Here is a 17,045-nt window from a genome sequence, read left to right as displayed (position 1 = left end):
CCCCAAGATGGCTCCTCCTCCATGTTAATAGGAGCACAACTGGGTGCTGGGTGTGGACCAAAGGTGGACGAAGTACCCCTCAAAGGAGCACGACATGTCCCCACCCACCACCACCACCTCTAGAGGTGCTACCCCTCCCCGAGCACCCCCACACACCTAAATTAAGTCACAGAGGTCGGAAATACTACTATTTAAATACTATCTATACTAACTAGGCCTCCCGGCCCATCTCGTCCATGATGCCCCATCTACACTGGTCTACTTTGCCCACGTTTGCCCTGTATCTCTCTGAACCTTTATCTATCCACGTACCTGTCCGCATTCTTGTGGGGGGGGGGGGTTTCTCCAGGTGACGGGAAAGCGTCGAGGACCTGCCCAGGGACTGAGGCGAGGCGACGCGAACCCCAGCCCAGCTCAACCGTCCCGGCGCCCTGTGGGGGCAGGGCCACGTGTTAGGGCGTTTGGGCGGTTGCACGTGTTTGGGGGGTGTGTGGGGGACGGTCACGTGCCGGGGGGGTTTACGGGTTCGGTCACGTGCCGGGGGTTGCAGGCTGGTCTATGGCGTCGCTGCCGCCGCTCGTTCCCGTCCCGGTGCCGCAGAAGAAGCCGATGAGGAACCCGTATTACTTCTTCATGCTGGAGAAGATCCCCGAGTTGCGCCGGCAGGGCGTCGAGGTGCAGGGGCTGAGGGATGCCGCCCCGCTCTGCAGCTCCGATTGGGAGGTGAGAGGGCCCGGGCGGGGAGACAGCCTGTCTTGGGCGGGAGTGGAGGGTGAGCATGGCTGGGGAAGGAGCAGGGTCAGGGTGCATTCTAGGTTCCTTGCAGATCCTCTTTCCTCTGATTATTAATAATTTCAAATAAGTTTGGAATGAATCCTAAATTGGAGAATTCCAACGATTTACAAAACATAGAGTAATGCTATTTTTGGCCATAACGTGTTGGAGGAGATAATCTTGCATTACTGTCCCAGAATCGAGATCTTTTTAATGCATTTAACTTGTGGATGCTACAAAGTTTGAGGAACCAGTGATGTGAACCAGAGTATGGTCTCTTCAAAATTTATATTTTTTCCTTCCTACTGAAGACAGCATGTACCCTGGTAATTATGATATTTTTAATTCCAATAATCAAGGTTGTTCCTCTCCTATAACTTACAAATGGAAAACATTTAATCTAACAGGCACAAAAACGCAGGGTTGGGATAGTATTTCTTTGAATGTACACACTTGATTGGAGCTTGGGTTTCATTATCATTCAATATCAATATTCTTAACCTGAGCTGGAGAATTCCAATGATTCACACCCCATCGATTAAAGGCAATTTTGGTCCTAAATTATGGTGGAGTAGGAACTGCAGATGCTGGTTTACAAGAATGAGACAAAGTTCTGGAACAACTCAGTGGGTCTGATAGCATCTCTGGAGAACGTGAATTGGTGGTGTTTCAGATAATGACCCTTCTGTAATTAGATGTAATGTTTGGAAGGGAAACAAAATAAATAATCAAGTTATCAAATCGATACCTTCTCAGATAAGAATGTGGACGGTTCCAGTCTTTGTACAATGCTTGTTATATTTAATCTTTATTGAAGTCGCTGAATGAAGTGGAGAAGGAAAAGTTTATTCGGATGGCACATCAATGGAAAGCTAAGAAGAATAATAAAACTCTGAACAAATCTGAAGGAAAAGAACAGGTTAGTTTATTTGATTTGTCCCTTGGAAAGTATGTTTGCTCTATCTCAGACTAACTCTGACCCTGTCTAGTACAGTGTTAAACAAAATGGAACAAAGTATTTTTTTCTCATTTTTCAGAATCACATTTTGCCTTTGAGAACTTTGTAAATGTTTTAGATTGAGCAAATAATTTTGCCGATGACTGCCAATGTCTAGTTAAAGCATGAATAATAGGTATTGCGATATAGTCATGTGGGAAGGAATGGCAGATGCTGGTTTAAACCAAAGATGGATACAAAAAGCTGGAGTAACTCAGTGGGTCATGCAGCATCTATGGAGAAAAGGAATAGGTGACATTTTGGGTCTGAAGAAAGGACTCAACCTGAAACATCACCTATTCCTCTTCTCCAGAGAAGCTGCCTGACCGGCTGAGTTACACCAGCTTTTTGTGTCTATCTTAATGCGATATAGTCGTTGAATACTCAATTCTCACCTAGCTTGTTATGTTTCTTGCAGATGCAAGATCCTGTCTGCTTTGTAACTACAAGGGAAATGAGCAATCCTCATGCCAACTGGTTTAGTGACAAAGGTATTTTAACTTACTGAATCTAAAGCTTCTGCGGTAACATTAAAAAATAACTTTTTTTAAATTTCCATGATATTTTTTTTAAAATGTACTGGTTCTACTTTTTCCAGAAGTAACCGTCAGTTTTTCCTTGGAATAATCTTAGTTCAATTGATGAAGTCACAAGGTACTGCAGATGCTGGAATCTTGCAGAGAACACTTGCTAGAGTAACTTGGTGGGTCAAGCAGCATCTCTGGAGACCAGGAATAGGCAATAAACTGGAAAAAGCTTAATATTACTGACTTGAATTGCATTGCTCAACTATATTTCTTTTTCATGATATTTATAATGCTGGGTTAGTTGCAGGATAAAGTTGCTGTGTCACATTTCCAGATGTGATCCTGTGGAAGTGCCTCAGTGGCTAGTGGTGTGCCTCAGGGTTTGATGCTGGACCCATTGCTGTTTGTCATCTGTATCAATGATTTGGATGAGAACATTCATGGTATAGTTAGCAAGTTTGCAGATGACACAAAATTGGGGTGGTTTTGTAAATGGTGGAGATGGTTGTCAAAAATCGCAGCAGGATCTTGAACGGGTGGATGGGTGGGCTGATGAATGGCTGATGAATTTAATACAGAGAAATAAGGTGTTGCATTTTGAGAGCACTAACATGGGCAGAACCTACACAGTGAACGATAGGGCTCTGGGGAGTGTTGTAGAGCAGAGGGATCTAGGAGTATAGCAAGGCTCTCGCTTAACTTTTTTTCCCTGTTGCCAGCCGGGCAACCTTGGCAGCTTTTTAGGTTGCCAAATGACATTTTAGGTGGTCATTTAAGATGGCTTGCATGACGCGTGCGATAATGTGCTCGGACGAAGTGCATAGTTACCAGTCGGAATTATACTCAATGAAGCATTCACATATTATTTCTGCTTCAAATAAAGTCACAAACTAAACATTCACCAATCAAGACATGATATATCCCACAATGACATGCAGCAAAATTATAAGACAGTATCTCAACTCTTTTTACACATTGCAATTAATCTATTAGTTCTTTCCACTTCCAAACAAAAATGTGGTTGAATTATTCAGCATATGATCAACCTGTGTCAATAAATCCTGGACCATGGTAACATATATGTGTACGTATAGTTGTGAATGTTGCTCATTAAATAACTACAGTACAGATATTCCATATTAAGAGCATTGATTTGCCGTTAAAATGAATTATGTAATAACGTGTCGACGGTAGCAGTGACAACCGAACACTGCGGTTTTAATGTTTCACGTGTTCACAATATAATTAATCCATCTTTATGGATTAAAACAAATAATAACATAGGGAATTATAACATATTTGATTGCATTCCGTTATCAAACATAGTCAATGTTCGCTCTGAAGACATTTCCAGGACAATAGGGTCAGGGGGGTCAGTGCGGGGTGGATAGATGGCAGGGAGGGGAGGGGGGTCAGAAGGCAGTCGGTGCAGAATGGATGGATTGAGGCAGGTGAATTGGTATGTGTTGGTTGGAGTAGGTAAAATTGTGAGGGGAGAGCACGGGGGATGTCAGTGATGTTGAATGGGGGGGTTCATTACGGGATGGATGGGGTAGACAAAAGTGCTGGAGAAACTTAGCGGATGAGGCAGCATCTATGGAGCGAAGGATAGGCAACGTTTCGGGTCGAGACCCTTCTTCAGACTGTTCCCCCCATTCTTCTTGAATGGGAGGATCAGTACAGGATGGATGGGGGGAAGATCAGCGCAGGATGAATGGGGGGGGGGTCAGTACAGTGTGGATCGGAGGGTCTGTGCAGGATGAATGGGAGATCACTACAGGATGCATGAGGCTCAGGTGCAGGGTAAATGGAGAGTGGGTCAGTACGGGATGAATGCGTGGATCAGTACAGGATGGATGGGGGATCAGTACAGGATGGATGGGGAGAAGTGCAGGATGGATGGGGGAGAAGTGCAGGATGGATGGGAAAGGGGTAAGTACAGGGTGAATTGGGGAACCAGTGCAGGATGGATGGGGGGGGGGAGGTGGCAGGAGAATCAATGCGAGGTGAATAGGGTTATCAGCGCAGGATGAATAGATTGGGGGGGTGGGGATGGGAAGGGGAGCACAGGGGATGTCAGTGAACACTGAATTGAAGCGGGGATGGGGATCAGTGCTGGGTGTGGAGGAGGGGTCCCAGGATAAGGGGGGGAGGGGTAGGTGGAGGGAGCGTACAAGAGAGAGAGAGAGAGAGAGAGAAGGGGGGCGAGGCGGGGAGGAAGGAAGGTCAGCGCTCCTCGGACAACATCGCCCCGCTGCCTTGGCCGTTGGGAACTCTTCGCCACCACCTCCCTCCTCCGCCAGCAAGGTGCGTGACCGAGCGGTGCAGCTATAGCTATAGGATCTGTCGTGCAGCTGCTTCAGAAGTGTCGGAGTGAATGACGGGCGCTGATCAATGAGCGACAGCGGCTCCATCCCCTCCTCCCGCACCCTACCCGCCCTGATAAGGGCCGCTGCTTGCAAACCCGCTAACCAAAGATCTTATAGCTATAGGATCTTTGCCACTAATGGCGCACTTTCAAAACAAACCCTCCCGCACACCGAGGCCGGGAGGGAGGGGGAGGCCTCGGTGTGCGGGAGGGTTTGTTTTGAAAGTGTGTCGTTAGCGGCAAAGATCCTATAGCTATAAGATCTTTGGTTAGCGGGTTTGCAAGCAGCGGCCCTGATCAGGGCGGGCGGGTTGCGGCAGCAGGAGATGGAGCCGCTGTCGCTCGCTGTTCAGCGCCCGTCATTCGCTGCGACACTTCCTCACCCAGCACCTAGACCTAGTATCTTTCCCACGCAATACAGCCGTCACTGCCGACACAAAACGTCGCGTTCCTTTTGTCCAGAGATGCTGCCCGACCCGCGGAGACACTCCAGTGTTTTGTGTCTATCCTCGGTACAAACCAGTATCTGGTTGCCAAGCCTGGCAAAATTACTCGGTGTTTAGTTGCCCGGCGGCGCTTTGAGTGGTCAATGGCACCCGGGCAACCGTTAATTTTGAGCCCTGTATAGGTATATATTTTTGTTGAATCTCAGATGGGTCTAAAAGGCTTTTGGCACATTGTCCTTCATCAGTCAGAGCATTGAGTATAGAAGTTGGGAGGTTATGTTGCAGTTGTATAAGACATAGGTGAGGCTGCATTTAGAGTATTGTGATCAGTTTTGGGCACTATGTAATAGGAAAGATGTCAAGCTGGAATGGGTGCAGTGAAGATTTACAAGGATGTTGCTGGGATTCAAGGGCATGAGCTATAGGGAGGGTTTGAGAAGGCTAGGACTCTCTTCCTTGGAGCGCAGGAGAATGAGGGGTGATATTATAGAGGTCTACAAAATCATGAGAGGAATAGATCGGGTAGATGCGCAGCCTCTTGCCCAGAGCATGAGAATCGAGAGCCAGAGGACATAGGTTTAAGGTGAGGGGGGGGGGAGATCTAATATCTAATAGGAGCCTGGAGGGTTCAACTTTTTCAGGCAAAGGGTGGCAGGTGTATGGAAAGAGCTGCTGGAGGTGGCAGTTGAGGCAGGTGCTATAGACAACATTTAAGAAACATGTAGACAGGTACATGGATAGGACAGGTTTAGAGGGATATGTGGCAAATGTAGGCTGGTGGGGCTAGTGTAGCTGGGACACGTTGGGCTAAAGGGCATGTTTCCATGCTGTAAGACTGACTGGAGTATGGTGTACAATTTTGGTTGCCAAATTATAGGAAGGATGTCAACAAAATAGAGAGAATACAGAGGAGAATTACTGAAAAAGGTTCCTGCACACCTTTGGAATATGGAAGGAAACAAGATCACCCGGAGAAAACCCATGCGATCAAAGGGAAAAGGAGCAAGCTCATACAGACAGCACCCCATAGAATGAACTGAATTAAACATACAGTAGCTGGTAAAGGGGGACATAGCGTCAGAGATTTAAGACTGTTGCCTGGGTTTCAGCAACTAAGTTACAGAGAAATGGTTGCCCGGCGGGACTTTTGGTCGACATTGGCACCCGGTCAACCGTAAATTTCGAGCCTTGCAGTGTCTTTGTTTTTGTCAGAATTAATTTAGCTGTCCTCCTCAATAAACACAATTGCATTTACCCATTTCTTTGATGGAAATTACTTTCCAAAAATCAATGTCCACATCTCCCCCCCTTACCTCTCCAAGAACAAGTGCCCATGTACTGTTCCTGTTGCGATCAACAAGAGATTAAACTCGAGATCCTTGATCTACTTCACATTATGCAACGTGACAATTGCCTTCAACACCATTTAATAAATCAGTCAGTCTTACAGCATGGAAACATGCCCTTTAGCCCAACATGTCCCAGCTACACTAGCCCCACCAGCCTACATTTGCCCCATATCCCTCTAAACCTGTCCTATCCATGTACCTGTCTACATGTTTCTTAAATGTTGTCTATATGAGATGTGCTCCTCCAATTTACGGTGGGCCTCACTCTGGCCATGGAGGAGGCCCAGGACAGAAAGGTTGGATTCGGAATGGGAAGGGGAGTTGAAGTGCTGAGCCACTGGGAGATCAGGTTGGTTATTGCAAACTGAGTGGTGTTGCGCGAAGCGATCGCCAAGCCTGTGCTTGGTCTCACGAGGTTCAAGATTCAAGATTCAATTTATTTGTCATTACAGGTTGATCATACGCTGAATAATCCAACCACATTTTTGTTTGGAAGTGGAAAGAAATAATAGAAATTGCATTCATTGCAACGTGTAAAAAGAGTTGAGATACTGTATTATAATTTTGCTGCATGTCATTGTGGTATATATCATGTCTTGATTGGTGAATATGTTTATGTGACTTCATTTGAAGCAAAAATAATATGTGAATACTTCATTGAGCATCCCACTGGTAACTACGCACTTCGCAAGCCGTGTTAAATGACCACCTAAACTCATTTGGCAACCTAAAAAGCTGCCCAGGTTGCCCGGCTGGAAACATAGAAAAAAAGTTAAGTGAGAGCCCTGCACTAGCTTAAGTGATTACAGTCAACATTTGGGGGGGAAATAGCATTTCAAAATAACCTAACCAAAGACAGTGAACAAACTTTAGAGCTGGATCTTGTCAAGATTTATTGGTTTGTGTAGAAATAAATAATCATTTCAGTGGTCCCTTTGGGCCTGAGATGGAGTTGTTGCCTGTTCAACTTTTCTGTTATTAGTTATATCAATTGATATTAAGGTTTAATAAATGGCTAACAGGAAAATTCAGAGTCATCTGAAGGGGAATGAGAAAGTTGGCTGTTGCATTGCATTCTGTGATTAAAATGCTTGAGATAATAATAAATGGTGAGTACGATGCTGACTTTTATCAGCATATCGATACTTAATCATCTAAAGTAATGCTAACACTGCAGAATGAACTCATCAGAAAGTGTTTTGCTTATAACTAGTCTGAAAAGAAGGGTCTCGACCCGAAAAGTCACCCATTCCTTCTTTCCAGAGATGCTGCCTGTCCCGCTGAGTTACTTCAGCTTTATATGTCTATCTTTTGGTTACAATGAAATTGGGGGAACATCTATTCTAAAGGGCCTGTCCCACGATGCAAGTTTACCCAAGAGCTCTCCCGAGTTTTTTGTTTTAATGGTAAGTACGTAGCAGGTACGTCGGAGCTCCTGGATGTCTCATAGCGGCTAGTAACGCTAACGGCAGGTACTCGGGGAATGCGGTAGCTTTTGAAACTCGTGAAGGTTTTTCAACAGTGAAAAATTTCCAAGAGTAAAAAAATACTCGTGATGAAGTACCACGATTTTGATTTTTTTTAACTCGGGAGAGCTCTTGGGTAAACCCGCATCATGGGACAGCCCTTAAGGATGACGAACTAAGACCATGGTTCTTAATTGAAAAATGGCATGGCTGAATTTGCGATGTTCAATAAAATTAATTATTTAATATAGTATTAATAAAGATGGCACACTTACCCCATCAGTGCAAAAAATTGGAAGTCAAACTTGTTGCAGCTTATATTATCCATGCAATATAGTAAATCAAAAATACTGAATGATTATAGAAACCTAACAAATGGATGACTGCTAATAATGAATCGTGATAGGGTTTGGTGCCATGGGTGACTTCAGTACAACATTTTCAATTTTTGTCAGAATCTAAACATTGTTATCTCAATCATAGTTCTTGATTGTACTCAACAACAAAACATCGGTGACAGATTCTTAATCAAAATGAATAACAGTTAAGGTGCTAGCCAGCAGCTTTTCATGTTAGATCATGACAAAATTGGAATTAAACTGACCTCATTACCAGAGTGAGGTCACACGCGAACTGGGGGAGGAACAGCATCTTGTATTCCAGGGTAGCTTACAACAAACGTCAATTTCTCTAATTGTGGATAATTTAATCTCCACCCCCTCTCTTTCCACCCCTACATTCCTTCCTCTAGCTACACTATTTGCAAATCTTCATTTTTTTTTGTCTCACATTTGTCTTTTCATCTCAATTCTTCAACCATCCCCTTTGTCCAACTGCCAAAGCCTTCCCTCTCCTGTGTTCATATATTACCTGCCAGGTGTTGTCCTGTCCCTCCTCCCTTCCAGCTTTTTTCCCCCTTACAGTCAGTCTGAAGAAGAGTCCTGATCTTAAACATCACCTTTCCATGGATGTTGCCTGACTCAATGAGTTACTCCGGCACTTTGTGACTTCATTTGTAAATCAGCATCTGCAGTTCCTTGATTCTGCTTCTGACCTCAATGACACCTTGACCTCAATGACACAGCTACTGAGATGTCCTTGGTAGATTTCACTTGATCAAATCGGATGTATTATTTTCCCATTGTGAAATTGTGGTTATTGTGAAGAAATGTAGGAGGCACAGTTTGTAGACCTGCATCCTCACAACACCTGAGACACGAGTTGGATCCTGATCTCGGGTACGTGATGTGTGGAGTTTTTACATTCTCCCTGTAGCATGTGGGTTTCCTTTGGTGCTCTATTTTCCTCCCACACCACAAAGACACATGGGTTTGTAGGTTAATTGGTCTCTGTAAATTGCCCCTTGTGTGTAGCATGAGGAACTGAGATAACATAGAACTAGTGTGAACGGGTGATCGATCATCAGCGTGGACTCGGTGGGCTGAAGTGTCTGTTTCCATGCTGTATCTCTAAACTAAGCTAACGTTGAGCTATTTCATGTGTAAGAATTCTCTACTGATAATGATAACGTTTTTTTCTCTTCCAAAGAGGTTTGTGAAGAAGTTTTCCACTTTGTCAGCTTCCTGAGCCTGGCCGATCTTCCTTTGAATTGTGAACAACGCTTCCTTCCTTGTGAGATGGCTTGTATAAAATATTCCATGAGGAAAGGCATAATAGATGAGTTTCATTGCTTCATAGATCCAGGTGAACATCAGTGCGCTGTCTGTCTCACACTAATAGACCGAGGGAGAGTAATGTTCTCTGCAGCAGTTTGGAATAGGGAAACTATTTCTTATTGATTCCTTGATAATGGTGATGGTTAGAAGAACAACATTTTGTGGATGCTGTAAATCTAAAATAAGAACAGAAAATGGTAGACATGCCCAAGTTCATTCAGCAACTGTAGGGAGAAATAGAATTAATATCCGAACAGGCCTAAAACCTGATGAAAGGACATCAATCTGAATGGTTGAGTCTTATTTTTCTATCCAAATGTGCTCTTTGACCTGAGTATTTCTGGTATATTCTACAGTTGTGCTGTTAATTGATAAGGGTCGATATTAGGTTCTGGAGCCAAAGTAAACTATTGATGTGCATCAGGCCAACTCACACTGATGGCTAGTTAACAGGGTATAGAAAACTGACGAATAGTTGGAAAATACATGTTGGTGCTCTCTGGAGTTCTGCACTTCTGAGTTTGGAATGCACAAGAGGTTAGATGCAAGTACCTCGCACCTGTCATTCTATGCTCTGATTCGAGCGCTGTGACCTGGGATGGTTCCATGATGTACTGAGTTGAAGGGCTCGATTCATTTTGTATCTGGGGACCCCCTGTGTTGTTCAACGAGAGTCTCGTTTGGTGGTGAGGAGTAAAGAACTATGCTTGAATTCAATTGTTCCAAAGTTTATGCTTCATAGACTTGAATCTCTTAACTTCAAACAAATATGATGGGGATGAAAGAAAGCTAATTGCATTTATAGAGAAAACAGTTGTAGATAATAAATGCTGTCAAGCTGGTTGAGAAGTGTTAGGCTAGGAGAGATTTGGGACTAGTTTTACACCATTAATGTTCTTGGAATTGACTTATTTTGTCAGACATTAGAAAATCGTTTTGAATGTGGCAATTAAGTGGTAAGAATCAATACTGACAAACAATTCTCGTGGGTATTATAGCTTGAAATGGAATCTCTATTTCATGCAACAGTTGCTGTAGCTAATTTTAGAAGTTCAAATTTGAAAATGCACTTAAAAAAGGTATGCTACACCCTTTGCAGTGGTTTAAGAAGTAACTTGATTCTAAAGTTCTCTCAGCAATATTAGTGAGATATGGGAAGCTGTAAAAAGCATTAAAAGAAAGTTGTTTTTATTAGGAATGGAGCATGGAGAATATCTTACCCAAGTGATTTGAAGGAAGATCCCACTGTAACGGAATTTATTGTTCATGCAAGCCACGTGAAATGCACATAGTGCAATAATATGGCTGTTTGCTGCTCTTGAGCTGGGGTATGAGCGAGTATCCCTGCTCTCCCATGTGTCATAGGCCATGTATTTGTTTTAACTGGCATTTTTTTTTTTTACTGGGTTTTAAGATTCAATTTAAATTGTATTTGTCTGTCTGTAATCTATAATTTTGGCAAGTTATAAAAATGATATCGCTAACACTTTTTTAAACTTGACAAAATTGGGCAAAGCTCATTTTTTGCCTAATGTTTATTTTGACAACTTTTTTCAGTAAGAATTTTAATTTAATTTTGACGTGTTGTCAGTCTAGATTGTAACAGTTAACTAAGAGAGCCCAGTGAAGCCAGAAGAAAGATTTTTATATTGAAGCTCTAATCTCACTCTCCCAGATAATGACATATCCAACATTGTTTGAAATTATTTTCAAAAATAATGCATGTAATTTTTTTTATTTTCTTTCCCTTCTCTATGACTAAGGCACAATCCCGTGTGGCTTTCGATATCATTGCCAGGTTTCAAGTAAGTTATTGAAATTTTTTTTTGAAATAATTGCCATTTGTTTAATATCTTAAATCATGACCAGTTTAATTAAATGAGTGACTAAACATATTGATTCTGAAGGCACAGGAACTGCAGATGCCAGTTTACAAAATAATAACTCGGCTGGTCAGGCAGGATCTTTGGAGATCATGGATAGAAGATGTTTTAGGTTGCGACGTCTTCAGTCATGATCTGAAAAGTTGCCAGAGATGCTGAGTTTTTTTTTTTAATTGATTCTAAATCTGTGCATTGTTTGTGAATGTCAATTGCTCTCAGCAGATTTCAGGTTTGCTCTGTTTTGCTCTGTTCCAATTACTGTAACACCTTTCCATTTCTTGGTAGCATTTACTTTATTATACAGACATACTTTATTATACAGGCATTTCCAAAACTAAAAATAATTTAAATAAAAGGTTATTTTCAAGGCAAACTGAACAGCACAAAAGAAATAAAGTACATTTGGTGGAACAACTTATTAGTTCCATATTGCTGAGCTCCTGACGTGCCAGAGAAATGTAGCTGTGTTCTCCAAAAAACAATGAAGCATATTGAAGTTGAAGGCCATCTTGGGTGATAACGGCTACTTTACAATGTGGCACAAATTCTTTTGCAATGACTGCAAATTTAATAGATTAGATCTGTATTTTGAAATCTTCACCTTCTGCCTAGATAAGTAACAGAAGTCCTGCAGATGACCTTTGTTTACATTTTGACTACTTTAAGGAAGAAATGGGCCCGTCAAATGTGATGGGAAGAATGGGATAGTGTGGGGACTGTATCAGACAGTGTTAATGATGAGCGGGAGTGTGGGGAAGATGGGATAAAAGTGTGCTGGCAACAGGGTCTTTGGACAAGCTATCAACTTTTCTGATTCGAAAAGTCAATTAAGTATTCAAAACCTTGGTCATTTTTTTCTCATTACCCATATCGCTATCGTATTAGACAATTCTTCCAAATATTGAACTTCTTTCCAATTTGCCTGTTCTTTACGCTCCACCGCTATTTCTTCACATCACGACTGTCTGCAAATCCTTTGCATGTAATTTTAATCTCTTCCTATGCAGTCCTGTTCCTATTTTGGTTGCAAGGTATCTGTGGTATGTGGCTAAGATTAACACAGTATCTGCAGGGTGAGGTGACCTTGGTTCTGTTGTTCCTCCAGAAATAGTTCTGTTACAGGTGATCCCGGTGATATAGGATATCTATGTCCCCAGAAAATACAGCACACTGCCATTTACCGCATCATGAAACCATTTCACCCGTGCATGCATCGCGATTTGAAAAAATATTGTTGATTTATATACTTAATTGTTTCCACACAAGTTCTGGGAGGGATTTTACTCCATATCTTGAGTTGCAAAATATGAATTCTGCAATGGCAAATTTTTGTAACATGGGGTTACCTGCGTTTTGATAGTACATGGGGATTAAACCAAAATGTTAAATTGTGCTAATGTTGGAGGACGCTGGATTGATCCATTTACATTGTTGCTATGGTAAGAATTTTAATGGCACTTTATTGTCACGTGTACCTCGATACAGTGAAATTCTTTGCTTTGTATACAATCAAGTAAAATCTTACTGTACATAAGTACAATCATACCCAAGTACAAGAGTGCAAAGATTGTCATGTAAGAATGTATTGCCTCAGTGAAGCTGACTAAGGGTGAAAACAAAGGGGGACCCGGCGTGGGGGGGGGGCGAGAACAAGGTGGGACCCAGCTTGAGGGGGGGGGGGGGGGCTAAAAGGGAGATCCAGTGTGGGGATGGGGCTCATTGGGGCCAAATGGAATATTTTGTAACTTTGGTGATGGCCTATATGTAGTGACCCTTTGCATACCTTGTGAATGCAAAACAAAGAATTTGCCTGACATGTCACATGTGATAATAAAGTATCATTCATTCGTATCGCAAGTATTGAGGTGTTCTCCATCTCACCTAATGCATGTTCCAAATTCCTCTGATGTGAGCACTGGCATTTTTTACATGTGTTTAACTCCTCTGTTATCATGGACATACATTTGCAAAGAAAACTATAAAAAATGACTGATTACAAATCTGTACCAATAGATGTCTAGAGATATTCTGTGGTGCTCGGTATTTGTAGAATAAACATAGGAGAAATCATAATTATTTTAAACTTGCCAGCTGCAGGAAAGATGATGTATCTTCAGTGGATTTTGGGGATAGCCCGACCTCATCTTCCATATTGCCAAAGAACCTTTCGTCTTTTTGTTGTGCCAATTCTCCCAGCATTTGTCATTACAAATCTAAGTGATCATATTTACGTAAAATAAAGTTGATGTGATTAAAGAGGAATTTTCTTTTCTAGGTGACAACACTCATAAAATTCCACTTTCAAACTTTGAACACGCCAGTTCCAAATACAGAGAGATCTTTCAGCAGTTCATTGCTTTTCTGAAGCCAGGAAAAAGCAACTGCTTCCTTCCAGTTTATTGTAAGGTAATATTGATATCCTAATGGAGAAATGCCATTGTTATCTTTTGGAAACTTCGCATATGGGAAGGGGAAGAGTTGATATCCAAGTTCTAGAAGCAGAATTAGGCCATTCAATCCATCAAGTCTACACCACCATTCAATCATGGCTGATCTATCTTTCCCTGTCAACCCCATTTTCCTGCCTTCTCCCTGTAACCCCTGAAACCCATACAAATCAAAAATCTATCAATCTCCATCTTAAAAATATCCATTGATTTTGCCTTTACAGCCATCTGTGGCAACAAATTCCACAGATTCACCACCTTCTGACTAAAGAAATTCCTCCATCTCCTTTCTAAAGGTACATCCTTTTATTCGGAGACTCCCACTCATGGAAACATCCTTTCCACATACTCTGAAAGACCCAATTTGTTAAACATGGGAAAAGCATCTAATGCTTCAGATAAATCTGCCAGAACAGTGCACCATTTGATATTTTGTACACTGAAAATGTAATGCTCGAGACATTGTTGATGCAGCCTATTGCCTAATTAATTGTTGTTGTTCATGCTACATCTGCCTCGAATATTCACATTTGAACCATTTCCAGGTAAGATGACTAGAAATTAGTGGTGGTCCGTTGACAACTATAAATTGGAATTTTCTTCAAGAAGTTCAGTTCTGTCAGGTCTGGCCTAGAGATGCACGCTGCGAGGAGCATTTCTTAATTTTGGGAGAAATATGGATAATTTAACCTTGTGCAGTTATTGCCAAACACTATACACCCAGAGGGTTCTTTAAGGTTGAGAGGTTAAGGTTGTGCAGATTTTGAGCATCCATTCCCACTCCAGTGCTTGCTGTACTGCACTTTGTCAGTACTGCAGTATATATGAAGCTGCTTATCTAGCTCGAGGCTTGCAGTTTCGTTAATCCCATGAGACTCGTATCAACATACACCAGTCAGCAGCATCACATTCCTCCTTGAGATTAGGATCGAGAAAAAGAAGGCAGGAAGTATCTGTGTGCTGCACAATTATTTGCTACATAAATCAGTTATTGATTGCATTACATTTGGATGCAAACAAGGTAAGACTTGAATTTATGGGACATGCATGTTGTATAAATGCAAAGCTTTTCTTTAGTGACATTTATTTTTACCATCAACATAATCCTAACTGAGGAATTTGTCAGAATAAGTGATTAAATACTGACCTTGACTTGGCATCCTCCACTACCAGAGTGAGGCCACATGCAATCGAGGAACAGCAACTCTTATTCCACTTCACAACCCATCAGTATGAACCTAGAATTCTCAGGTTTTAGGTAACTATCCTACAAACAACTCCTTTTAAAAAATATTTAAATACATTTTTTCCTCTTTCCCCCTCCCCCCATACCCCACCTGGATCCACATAAATTTCTCTCCTCCATCTATATTCCTTCCTATGGCTACACAATTCACACCTCTTCTATCCCTTTCTCACGTATTTTTGTCTGGCCTTTGTCTAACCATCTGCCTATTGAAATCCCCCTCATGTACATCCACATATCACTCGCCAGGCTTTGACCTGCCCATCCTCTCTTCTAGCATTCTCCTCTTCCTCACCCAGCTGAAGGGTTTCGACCCAAAACGTCACCCATTCCTTCTCTCCAGAGATGCCGCCTGTCCCGGAGTTATTCCAGCATTTTGTGTCTACCTTCGACTTAAACCAGCATCTGCAGTTCTTTCCTACACATTTCCCCACCGCAATCAGTCTGAAGAAGCGTCCTGGCACAAAACATCACCTATCCACGTTCTACACTTGTTGCCTGACCCACTAAGTTACTCATAATTTTATCATGGATTATAATATATTCAGTGGACTTGTCAGTTGTCATACTGTCTTGATTTAGTTGAAAATAAGATTACTGATCAATTCATTTTATTTCCGTTGATTTGGCTGGTTCGGGGAAAGACTTCATGTCTGAATATGCCTTTACATTCCTTAAATCTTAATCTGAAAGTGGTTCTTTTTCTATTATAGTTGGCCGAGTGCTTCAGAGTGAGCTGGTGCCTGAACTGGTTAGCCTGCAAGTCAGGTAGGTACACATTTGACATGCAGTAGGATTTACCTGAGATGAAAGGTTTGCTGCTACACTACTTATAATTTTGATTTGGATCTAATTTCAACTGTTTCATTCAGAATTTTATTGGAAAGGTATTGCTATGTAATTGTTCGTGATAATTTCCTGGAAATTGAATATCAGAGTAGTATGCATTTAAAATTAGGTTCAGGTTTATTATTGTCATGTGTACAGAGTACAGTGAAAAGCTTTGTTTTGCATGCTATCCAAACAGATATACCAGAATAATTGTCAGAGTGAGGCTAAACGCAAATTGAAGGAACATCATCTCATATTTCGCTTGGGCAGCTTACAGCCCAGTGGTATGAATATTGATTTCTCTCATTTCAGGTAGCCCTGGCATTCCCTCTCTCTCTATCCCTCCCCCACCCAAGTCGCACTAGCTTCTCATTTTCACCGTCAAACAGCTTCCTATTGCCTGTTTCTTTTATCATCATTACTTTTTTTGCATATCTTTCATTCATTGCTCTTTATCTCTCCCCATCACCATCTATATCTCTCGTTTCCCTTATCTCTAACCAGTCTGAAGTAGGGTCTCAACCCGAAACGTCAGCCATTCCTTCTCTCCAGAGATGCTGCCTGTCCCGCAGAGTTACTCCAACTTTTTGTGTCTATCTTCAGAGTAAACTGATGCCTGAACTCAATCAGTTCAAACTCAAGTACAATAGATATAGCAAACGGTAAGATACAGAGTGTAGAATATAGTTCTCAGCATTGCAACACAAAGTCCAATGTCCTCTATGGCGTAAAGGTAAATCGAACAGTATCCAAGCATATGGAAGTATATGTTTAGAAGCCTGATAATGGAGGGGAAGAAGCTGTTCCTGTGTCTGGTGGTACACTCAGGATTCTATACCTTCGGCCAGATGGGTCTTGGGCAGAGCTGATCCCAGGTCAACTGGGTTGTAGTTGGGGTAAATATTACTGAATTCAGATGCTTTGCATTCAGGTACTTACAATATATTCTTTCAAAAAGGTGATGTTTATTAAATATTGTGCTCTAGTTTGTGTCATTGCAAGGTTTCTTTTGCAGTTCGATGATTGAGCAAGCAT

General features: G+C 41.9%; 1 protein-coding gene across 2 annotated transcripts in view; it reads left to right on the top strand.

The window, feature by feature from the left end:
• Positions 1 to 528: 528 nt before the first annotated feature.
• LOC129702556 (protein maelstrom homolog) overlaps positions 529 to 17,045 on the top strand; it is a 30,013-nt gene continuing 13,496 nt past the window's right edge. Inside the window, exons 1-7 of one of the 2 annotated variants that reach the window (XM_055644321.1) lie at positions 529 to 723; positions 1,592 to 1,693; positions 2,190 to 2,262; positions 9,476 to 9,631; positions 11,367 to 11,408; positions 13,762 to 13,892; positions 15,893 to 15,947. In XM_055644321.1, the coding sequence (XP_055500296.1) occupies positions 559 to 723; positions 1,592 to 1,693; positions 2,190 to 2,262; positions 9,476 to 9,631; positions 11,367 to 11,408; positions 13,762 to 13,892; positions 15,893 to 15,947 (724 nt within the window). In that variant the 5' untranslated portion in view covers positions 529 to 558. The remainder of the gene's footprint in view (positions 724 to 1,591; positions 1,694 to 2,189; positions 2,263 to 9,475; positions 9,632 to 11,366; positions 11,409 to 13,761; positions 13,893 to 15,892; positions 15,948 to 17,045) is intronic. The other variant, XM_055644322.1, reaches the window with a different exon arrangement.

This window comes from Leucoraja erinacea, chromosome 13 (genome assembly GCF_028641065.1).
Source record: "Leucoraja erinacea ecotype New England chromosome 13, Leri_hhj_1, whole genome shotgun sequence".
NCBI lineage: Eukaryota > Metazoa > Chordata > Chondrichthyes > Rajiformes > Rajidae > Leucoraja > Leucoraja erinaceus.
This window is presented reverse-complemented; position numbering and strand designations above follow the sequence as displayed.